This window comes from Sceloporus undulatus, chromosome 2 (genome assembly GCF_019175285.1).
Source record: "Sceloporus undulatus isolate JIND9_A2432 ecotype Alabama chromosome 2, SceUnd_v1.1, whole genome shotgun sequence".
Lineage (NCBI taxonomy): Eukaryota > Metazoa > Chordata > Lepidosauria > Squamata > Phrynosomatidae > Sceloporus > Sceloporus undulatus.
In genome coordinates, this window is record NC_056523.1 from 182,999,754 (window position 1) to 183,010,566 (window position 10,813).

At 42.9% G+C, this 10,813-nt stretch overlaps 1 protein-coding gene across 1 annotated transcript in view; it reads left to right on the plus strand.

The window, feature by feature from the left end:
• The window catches only part of SLC48A1 (solute carrier family 48 member 1), a 28,820-nt gene extending 18,265 nt beyond the window's left edge, over nt 1-10,555 (plus strand). Inside the window, exons 2-3 of the mRNA XM_042448022.1 lie at nt 5,175-5,342; nt 7,285-10,555. Of these exons, the coding sequence (XP_042303956.1) occupies nt 5,175-5,342; nt 7,285-7,421 (305 nt within the window). The 3' untranslated portion in view covers nt 7,422-10,555. The remainder of the gene's footprint in view (nt 1-5,174; nt 5,343-7,284) is intronic.
• Nucleotides 10,556-10,813: the final 258 nt, after the last annotated feature.

Below are 10,813 nucleotides of genomic sequence, written 5' to 3' on the forward strand. Positions count from 1 at the left end.
CCTTTTTGCCCAAGTTTTTGGCTGATTTTTAACATTATTGGGAGTCCGGTTTGGAGCTTCTGGGGGCCCACAAATTACATGGAACTTCATGTGGCTTACAGGTTTCCCCACTCCTGGTTTACACCATAGGTTCCCACCCAGCAGTAACACTTTGAGTGTCAGTGGGCAAGGGAAGAACAGTTGTGGTTCGTAAATCATTGAAGAAATGAACTTTGCACATGTTCTGGGGAGCGTTATTCCTTGTTCCAGGGTTTAGTTTTGATGCCGAAGATCAGTTCACAAGGTTCCAAGGCTGAGGCCTCATGGATCCTGGGGCAGCTTGAGGAGTTCTCCATCCCATTTTCATTTTCCCTGTACTAGTGAGATGCTGAAGAAATACTGTATTTTTATTGCTTGATAAAGACTGTGTTTCTGCTGGAGAACATACATCCACCAGAATACATTGATTTCTATGTCTTGTTACAAGAGCTTAGAAGGGATTTAACAGCTATGACTGCATCCTTAATTCTTAAAACAGAATCAGCTAGCCCAGAGGTAGGCAACCAGGTTTGGACTATTCAGTAATTCCCATCAGCCTATGCTGAAGAAGATCTGAAACATTTCTTACCTGTGAAGCTTTTTTAAGCAACATGAGAATATTGGCTTTCATAAATGAGGTTTCTGCTTTTCATGGGTTTGGAGGTGGTGGTGGGGGGGGGGGATGCGGAGAATCCCATTGCCAGTCCAGTCAACTTTTAAAAGTGCCACAATATACTAGAATTCCTAGGATTCCCTAGTACTGAGCCAGGGCAGTTAAAGCAGTCTCAAACTGGATTATTTCTGCAGTGTGTTTTGGACCTATGATCCTATGATTATTGAAGCAGCTTTTCAGATTGATACATCTCATAAAGTTAACCTGACATAGTATTAACTAGGCCTATGGAATCTGTGGCCCTCAAGAAGTTACTAGACTGCAGTTCCTATGATCCCTACCATTGACTGTGTTGGCTAGGGCTGATGGGAGCTGCAATCCAGCAATATCCAGCAAGCCACAGTTTTCCCACTCCAGACTTAAAGGTTAGTCTTGGGGGGGAGGAGAAACATACTGAATTTGATTGCCCTGGATTTAAGGCATCAGAACATTTTCCTGAATACAGTCATCCCTCCTTATCCACAGATTTTTTTATCCATCGATTCAAGCTTCCATGGTTTGAAAATACAGTACTTCAAAAATATACAAATTCCCATTGGCAAACCTTGTTTTTGCCCCTTTTTATGAGGGGCACCATTTTACTATGCCATTATACTTACATGGGACTTGAGCATACACACATTTTGGAACCCATGGGGGGGTGTCCCCCAGCTGATACCAAGGGCCCACTGTATTTTTTTTCCCGTTCCAAAATTTCTAGAACTGAAAATCTGTAAACCACAGCTAGTTTACCAGAAGATGTTTTTGAGCTGCAAAGCTGCCTTGACTCTGGAAAAAATTTGTTGAGATTTTGCAGAGTTTTCGTCTTCCTCCGACTTGTTTTCCCCTTTTTTTGCAGAGTCATGTTGGAGGCTTCCTTTCCCGTGGTTCCCTTGCTGTGTCATTTATTTTTTTTTTTTGAAGTGCCCTGTCAGGTGGCCTTACCACAAGGAGCCTGCATTGGGTGCTGCTGAATCAGTTTCTGACATGTGAGGGCAAGTCTCTGACCGCACACTTCCTGCTTACAAAAGCAGACTAGGAATGGAGGGGTGACTTAGCATTTTTAGAATGCTGTCTGTTTTCCACGTTATCCAGATGTGTGCATTTCTGCTGCCGAGTCTCTGATGACTGAGATCTGCAAAAGAGGAAGTTTGGCCTTTCTTCTCCATTTGAGAAACACTTGTGGGTTCCCCCCCCCCCCAGTCAAACTTGCTGACATGGTTTTGCTCTTGTTTTGTGCTTCACGTATAAGTGAGAGCCTTTCATAGAATCATAGAGTTGGAAGAGACCACAAGGACCATCCAGTCCAATTCCCTACCACAGGAACTCGCAAGCAAAACATCCCTGACAGATGGACATCCAGCCTCTGTTTAAAGACCTTCACTACTCTCCGAGGGAGTATGTTTCACTGTCAAACCGCTCTTACTGTCAAGAAGTTTCTCCCAAGGTTAAGTTGGAATCTCTTGTCATGTAGCTTGCATCCACTGTTCCGGGTCCTATTCTCTGGAGCAGCAGAAAAAAAGCTTGTTCCAGCCTCAATATGACACCCCTTCAAATACTTATATAGGACTATCATAGCATCACGGTTAAGTCACTGCTATCTACCCTAGTGCTTTCCAGGCTATCTCATGTGGGGGGCTGTTGTTAACCACCTTCAAAGTTGATCCCGGCTCATGTTGACCCTGTGGACAAGACACTTCCAAGACCCCATGTCCTCCACTGTTCTGCTTAGTCCCTGTAATTTCATATTGTGAACTCCCTAATAGCAAAACACAGCTCAAGGCTTTCCATAGTCTGCTCAAGAATAAGTGCCAGTACAACATCTTCTAGGAATCCTTTATGTAAGGAAAGTTCTACTGGTTTGTTGAACTGTTGTAGTGTTGAGGTGGGCTGCTCTGACTGCAGGCTCATTTGTGACTATTTAAAATTAAGCCTTTGTTTCTTTGTGATTTTTCTCCCTTTCTTTCATTCTTTATGGGCTACAGTCATCTTTGTACTTTCAAAGGCCAAACTGGGAGAGGAGGGATTCAAGAAAAGGAAGCGGAAGGAGCATGGCTCACTCTTTATACAGGCCTCAGTGTCCATGGCCTCCCTCGCCTCCATATTTGCTTTCCTCCTCATTCAGAGAAGAACAACATCCTCATGCTACATGTCAAATGACATTCCCATCTCCAAATAGAGGTTTCTTGCATGCATCATTAAAACAGGATTAGGGACACCTAAGATCAAATCCCCACTCAGGGTGTCTGTACACTGTTGAAATAATACAATTTGACACCACTTTAAGTGCTGTTGCTCCATCCTATGGTCTCTTGGGATTTGTAATTTTTAAAAAGTCATTAGCCTTCTCTGCCAAAGCATGTTGGTGCCTCAAAAAATCTACAGATCTCATGATTCTGTAAGGTGGAGTAAAGTGGTGTCAAATTGCATTATTTCTGCAGTGTAGATGCACCCTCAGCCATAAAGTTTTCTTTGTCTGACTTTTGACTGGTCTTTCCCCCTTACACACACACACACACATGCACATCCTGACAGTTGTTGTGAGGATGAAAGGTCAGGTATGCTGTAGAGCTCACTAAAGGAAAGGAAGGGATAAAAGGTGACAAAAGAAACCTGTTCCTCCATCTAACAAAGGGACTTGTGGCCTCACAAATGATGAAGACATGTTGAATTGCAAAGGAAATATCTTTTTTGTGTTGCAAATGGATGTTAAACGATCTGGAATTTGAGAATCTTCCAGAAGCCACAGAGCCAGAAAGAGAAGGTGCAGGCGTGCAAGCAATTTCCCTCCATACCATCTGAACTGAGAACAAAAACAGCAAAATGCAGGCCTATGACTAACATCTTCGATTTCCCCCCCTCCTGTATGGCTTTTAACAACTTGCCTGATGAAGAGGCCAGAAGAACATCAAAAGCTTGCAACATGTATATTGTGGATTTTGGCTAGCCAATAAAGGTATCACTGCTTGGTGGATTTTTGATATTACAGAGACTTGAAATTAAGTTTGAAACTGCTGCAGAAGGCCATCCAGTTCTGTCAACTGCAGCAGCTTTTTCTCACCACAAGATGGCACTCCTTCCATTGTATACCTTTCTGATTAATTTGAAGGCCTGGAATCTAAAAGTCTGAACTCACAGAGAAAACAGCCTTTGAGGCATTGGAAGCCAGAAACTGTGCAGTTGTAGAGCACTGACTTTATTTTTTCTTGTAGTGGTCATTTGGTATCCGCTGCAGTTTGGTTCCAGGACCCCCCCCCCCCGCCCCAATTCATGGACGCTCAGGTTTTATTAAACAAATGGCATAGTGAAATGGTGTCCCTTATATAAAATGGCAAATTCCAAGGTTTGCCTTTGGAATTTATATTATTTTTGAGTATTTTCAAACCATGGATGGTTGAATCCGTGGATAAAAATATCATGGATACAGAGAGCCGACTGTATGTTGAACCACAGAATCTTGTGGCATCTTGAAAGGTTTAATTCATTACAGGATAAGCTTTGAAGGGCTAGAATTCACTTCATCAGATGCATGAATGCGATACATTCTCCACCCCTCTAGATGTTTTTGGCTCCAATTCCTACTGTCCCCAGAAAGTAGAGTGAATATTCAGGGATGATGGGAGATACAGACTGGAAGATTTGGAAGACAGTATCTGGAAGGCAACAGGCTGTGGGAACAGTTGCATCAAGTATTGCCCTAAGCTGCAGGCCTATAGACCTCTGCCACTATGTGTGTGTAGCTCCAGTTAACATATAATGGAAGTGATGAAGTCCAACAATGGTTGATGATGCCATAACAAATGTAAGTTTTCAGGTGCCACAGAACTATGTTATTTTTGCTCAAGCAGACAACACAGGTATTTAGAAATACTCTGGTTGCTATGAAATTGCTGACTTCTGATGGCCTGGATTTCTCTGAGGTGGTGAACCTGTGTTTGGCCTTCACTGGGTTAGACAGCAAAAATACTTCCTGCACATAGAAAGCAAGCATATGGCGGGGTGGTGGTGGTGGTGTCCTAGTCATGCTTTCTTGGCGTATTACTAGGGAATTTTTTTAATGTTCAAGAAAAGTGTATACTGTAGAGAAGCATACCTTATCTTCTACAGTCTGAAATGATAAGAGTCCAGACTCCTCACAGGATTCTGGGGCTGCTGCCACACTACAGAATTAATGCAGCTTAAGACTGCTTTATCTGGCATGATTCCATCCTATGGAATCCTGGGATTTGTAGTTGTGGCACTAGAGAAGGCTAAAAATCTCAAAAAACTACAAATCGCAGAATTCCATAGCATCGAGCCATGGAAATTAAAGTAGTGTCAAACTGCTTTATTTCTGCAGTGTCGATGCAGCCTGAGAGCCCAAAGATTGTTCATTTATCCTTCCTTGTGCCCTTCATATCAAAACGAAGGCACATTAAGATTGTTAATCTACCTTTGTTTTCTAGTTCAGTGATCATTTTCCTTCCTTCCTTTCTCTTCTCTTCCTCTCATCTTAACCAAACAGGTGTGTTGGCGCTCTGGGCCCTGATCACCCATGTGATGTATGTACAGGACTACTGGAGGACTTGGCTGAAAGGGTTGAAGTTCTTCCTCTTCGTGGGAGTTCTGTTTGGCATTCTCTCTGTGGTGGGCTTCTGCACATTCCTGGCCCTGGCCATCACGCAACACCAGTGTAAGTGTGGGAACTTGGAGGTCTTTTCAGTTGCACAACCTTTGGCACACCACCACCTTCTAAGCAATGGTTGGGAAAGTTACTTTTTTGGATGACAACACCCAGAATCTGCCAACCAACATGGGTTATGCTGGCTAGGGATTTCTGGGAGATGCCATCCAATAAGGCAACTTGTATTCTCCCATCCACTTTCCAGTCTTAACTTCAGAACCCAGTGTGTGGAGAACCTGTGGTCCTCCAGATATTGGACTGCTTATTTTAATAAATTGGGTTAACTATCTAGTTTATGAGAGTCAGTCTAGTGTACAGTTTTCAACATTGAGACTACAACTCTGGACCACGGCTCAGTTCCCTGCTTAGCCATGGAAACCCACTTGGGCAAGTCACACACTCTCAGCCCCAGAAAATCACTGTGATAGGTTAGCCTTACGATTATCATGATATCTGCTCTCTCCCCGTTGCACCAGCACTTTAAGCTAGTTTATTGTTGTGGTTTTTAATCTTGTAATTTTTTTATCCTGTTTTTAATAATAATTTGATGTATTGTTGTGATTTTTATATGGATACTGTTTGTAAATTGTACATTGTGTTGTACCCTTGTTGTAACCCGCTTTGATCTGCCAGGAAAAGCGGGCTATAAATAAACAGTTTATAATTATTTATTATTATCATAAGTTGGAAATGATTTGAAGACCCACAACAACAAACAACAGCTACTAGTTTATACCTTATGCAAAGGGATTTTGTATCACCTTTGAGACTAACTCTGAGCTTATGCTACCAGCCTTTTTCTCTCAGTTAGTCTCAAACATGCTACAAAATCCCTTTGCATACTGATTCAAACTAACATGGCTGTGTCTAGTTTATACCTTGTCTTTCCACCAACCAAAGTACAGTACTGGTAATCAAGGTCACTAACAGTAATAATATTCAATTAAAATCTTAGGTAAAACATAAGATAAAACCACAGTTTAAATGCAGCAAAATGGAAACAAAAAAGCAGTACCAACAGGCTAGGTCTCATGGCAAAGGCCCTGCCTGAATGAAAAAATCTTTGCATACCACTGGAAGAACAATAGAGTGAGATGTGGTCTCTCTCCAGGAGGGAGTTCCAGAATCTGGGACTAGCTGCCCAGAAGGCACCACAACCCCCTCATCCCCAACCAGCATAGTCTATGTTCTGGGGATGGGATATGAAATCCAGTAATATCCTGGTCTAGAAAGTTAGTGGGGAAAGGTGTGCTTACAAAGGAGAAAAAAGACAGGTGCTAAGGTCTGCACCTGATATTAATTGCAGGTCCATTGCTCCATTTTTGAACAATATGCAGAGTCCAGCTAATAGCTAGGTGAGGTGTAATTCTTTAAAAGGCAGGCAGTAGGTGGTCAGTTAAGAGTGGTGTTGGTGTCTTCAGCCCTGGAGGATCACAGTTCTCTGGTCCAAGTGATGAAGGGAAATGGCATAGAGAACATGGGAGCCACCTTATACCTGTGAGGCCTTCTAGAGCTTCAATCAGCCCCAGCCAGCATAGCTCATAGTGAGGAATACTAGAAGTTGCAGTCCCACAACCTCTGGAGGATTGCATGATTCCCACCCATGTGAATTGGAAAGGCACCATTCCAAACTGAGTTCAAAACTAGTTTGCCAGCACTACTGTATATGCAAACAATGCTATACATTTTGCCTACTCTGCCTGGCAGTGGCACTCTGTGTTCTCAGACAGATGGTTTTTATCAGCCCTGCTTCCTCAAAAAGCTTTTAGCTGGCACTTCCTGGGATAATGGCTTAGTGTTCACTCTGTTGGCTTTGTAGAAGGGGTGATGGTAACTCTCCTTGTCCAGCAGGCTGGAGTTTGGAGTAATGAGCAGCTAAAGCAATGCTTTTTTCTTTTTTTCCTAAAAAAAAACCCCTGGCATTTCAACGTGTGTCCATTCTTCTCTTTAGCCCTGATGGATCCAAAGAGCTACTACCTATCTTGCGTCTGGAGTGTCATCTCTTTCAAGTGGGCTTTCCTCCTCAGCTTATACTCCCATCGGTACAGGAATGAGTTTGCCGACATCAGCATTCTCAGTGACTTCTAAGACCATGGACTTCTTAATCCCATCAAGGGAAGGCCCGAGGGTGGACGCCAAAGCAGGCTATCTCAGAGCAAGGTGCTGGCAAGAGAACAGAAGCAAGAGGCTCTCGAGAGGCTGACAATGGACTCCTTTCCTGCCTCTTCACCATCAGTTTTGTTAGGGGCCCTTGCTTCATCCAGTCACGTACTGTGTTGGCTAGTTCTGTCAGTTGTATATGTGTCTGTTCATCTCTGTGTCTCTTCACCTTTCCCGAGAACATTTGTCCTTATTTTGAGGGATGATCCAAGACCAGGTTTTCTGGTGCAAGCCCTTCTGGGCCTGTCTTTCTTCCCATGTGCACAACCCCATATATTTTTCTCTCTCTGTCCCCTCTCTCCTTCCCTCCTTCCCTCTCTTTTGTTAAGCTTTGTGTTAAAATTTGGAAAGCCTGTGGCAATCCTGATATCCATGACACAAGGCATGAAACAGCAGCTTTTCTTCTTCTCTTTCTCCTTCTGGCCTACAAAGTGCTTGGCAAAAGTCTGAAGAGATGTGATGCAAGGGCCAGTTTGTACTCCTTTCATACAGATGTATTTTCATAGGGTGAGGCATGAATCCATTTTAAGAGAAAACTATTTTGAAAAATGCTGCTCTTCTGTTTCCCTCCTTCAATTCCTTGTGGTTGTTGGTTGTGGTTGTGCATGGCTTTAGGAAGAAAACGAACCTGTGACTCTTTCTGGACATCATTACACATCACCTCACTTCATCCTTTCCTCCTGCACTTTTTTTAAGCTGATGTTTTAAAGCGTGTCTAAACTGGCTATAGGGAACTTTGACCCTACAGATGTCTTGGACTATGATTCCTATCAGCTTCACCTGGCCAGGCTAGTGGTAATGTGTTGTGGGAGTTGTAGTCCCTGAAGCAGGAGTGTGCCAGTGGTTCTCCACTCCTGATTTTGGCAAAATTAAACACTTGATTGAAACAGTTCTCAATGTTGAAGATTGTCCATGTGGAATAAGAAAAAAACATAGGACACCTTTTGAATCTCCCCTCCACCCTGTTCCTGGAATGATTTGCTAATGTCTCACCTTCTTATCAGGAGACCTGTACTCTTACCTAAAAAAAGGATAATCTTTATAAAGTAAACAAGCATATATTTTAGATTCTAGAAGCTGAGGTTATCTTCCATATCCCCACATGTGTTTGGATGAAAAGCATAAGATTGAGTTCTGGTGTTACATTACAATTCCTTTCTTTTTTGGCATTACAATTCATCTTCTCATCTACATCAGGGACGAGTGGTGCATGGTTTCCAGATGTTGTTAGTTTGCAAACCCATCAGCATAGCCACTGATGATGAATGGTCGGAGTTGCAATCCAGTACTATTCAGATGGCCACATATTCCCACAGTTCTGATCTATGAAAATATGTGTAAGAATTCGCTCTCAGCTACCCACTGGTCATTGCATTAAATGACAACACATCTGCATTTTAGCATCTTCCTGTGTGCTCTATCTAACCCAGATAGCTTTAAAAAAAAAAACACCACGTGTCTAATGTGTGTCTGTTTTTATTAGAACATTTAGCCTTTAAAGATTAAGCATGGTTGGGTGCAAAAGTCCAGAAATGAGGTGGGTGTGACTGTCAAAAGGTAGAAGTGGTGTTTGGACTCTCCCTGCCTAACCTGGATATAAATCAACTTTTGGAAAAAGAAAAGTTACTTCAGCTTTACCCCTAAATGTTCAGTAGTTCTACCTTGGGGTGAGGAGAGATATTCTATAATATAATTGCTCCTCATTGTTTCATCTCCACATCCATCCCATTTTCAATTGGGATGCTGAGCTGGGGATGGGAAACAGTCTCCCTGTCTTTTTTTAGTTCAAGCCAAGCATTGCTTTCTGCTCCCTGGGCTTGGTTTGGTATTTGGGGTCCCAACTAATTTCTGTTTATTTGTTTTTGTTTTTTTGCTGGGGGGGTCCCAGGGGACAATGTGCCCTCCAACCCAATAGTTGCCCACCCTGGTCAAGGCCTGAAACCACTGCACCAATTGCTAGGCTAGATGGAGCAGTGGGATGACTTAATAAGGTCAGTGGCAGCTGATAACATCTCTGTTGGTGGGTATTAGTCCAGACTTCGGAAGAACTATACAAGGTACTGGACTTATTTGCAGAATAAAGTTCAGTACCATAGATAGCTCCTTGAAAGTTTAGATGAAAACCTAGGTCAGATTTTCTGCCCCACTTACATGGAAGCCATCATCTATCACTTCTGCTAAACCTTTTATGTATCTTTATGAACAGAGTGAGTGGCTGTGTAAAGGCCATATATCCCACCTCCTCAGTTGTGGCTGATCCAGGTTTCTCAGTTCTTTGGTAGCAACATCATGAGAACTTTGTAGCCCCTTCATGGAATCAGGAGCTATTGGACTGCTGCACATGAGCTCTAACACAGGGCCTACAAAAGCATTCTGAACTATTCCTGTTGGATGAGACAGCAGGAAGACATCTTTAACATCTCTTCTGGCCCCTTACTAAATATTGAACTGACCACCTGGGTCTTTAAAATAATGACCTGCAGAGGACAGATTCAGTAGGTATAGTAGGGTTGGCTGCAGGGCCCATGCTTGCTGAACACCTTCTGAATTCAGGTTTCTTTTAAAGACACAGAAGCATCTTGGTGACCTTTTGTGTTGGCACATGTTGGGAAAGCCTTCCTATGTTTTCTCCCACATGCATGAGAGGCCATAGGACAATGTGCAGTTGGCTCATGACCTGCTTTAGTTGGGTTGGGTGGTTGGTTACATCTAGAAAATGTAAGAGTGATAATTTACTATCATGGTTTCTGGCAGCAGCAGCAGGATGAGCAGGGAAAGTTGGACTCCTGTCTGGGAAAAAAAAACATAGATGGATTCCAAGTTTCATGGAAGCCTCAGCATTCATCAGAACACGGGACAGTACGTGCTCAAGCAGTGGTTTTGCGCTGCATCAATTTGCTTCTTTTAACCAACCCCCATTTCAGCCCTGCTTAAATCAGCCAGCAATAATGAACTGGTTTTGCTCTTTCATATGTTTTGGGATGATGGTGGTATTGCACAAACATCTCACCTGGGAGAAAGCCGGTCACACTTTTTTTCTTATTAAATAAAGAGAGGCAGAGCGTAATATGTGTCTATCTTTGTATTATTTGCAGTGCAAACCCAACAGGAGAGTGCTTGTGGGTGAATGCTCAGCACCTTTGGATGATGGGGCAGTGCTCAAATGTTTTGCCCGAGATTAAAGAGAACATCTGATCCCATGCACAGGAACAGATGTACACCCTATCATTAAGGAGTGGATGGTACATGTACATAGTGCATCATATGTTTATCTTACCCTTAGGGAACAGTACTGACTACAGGTACTGGATGAGATACTG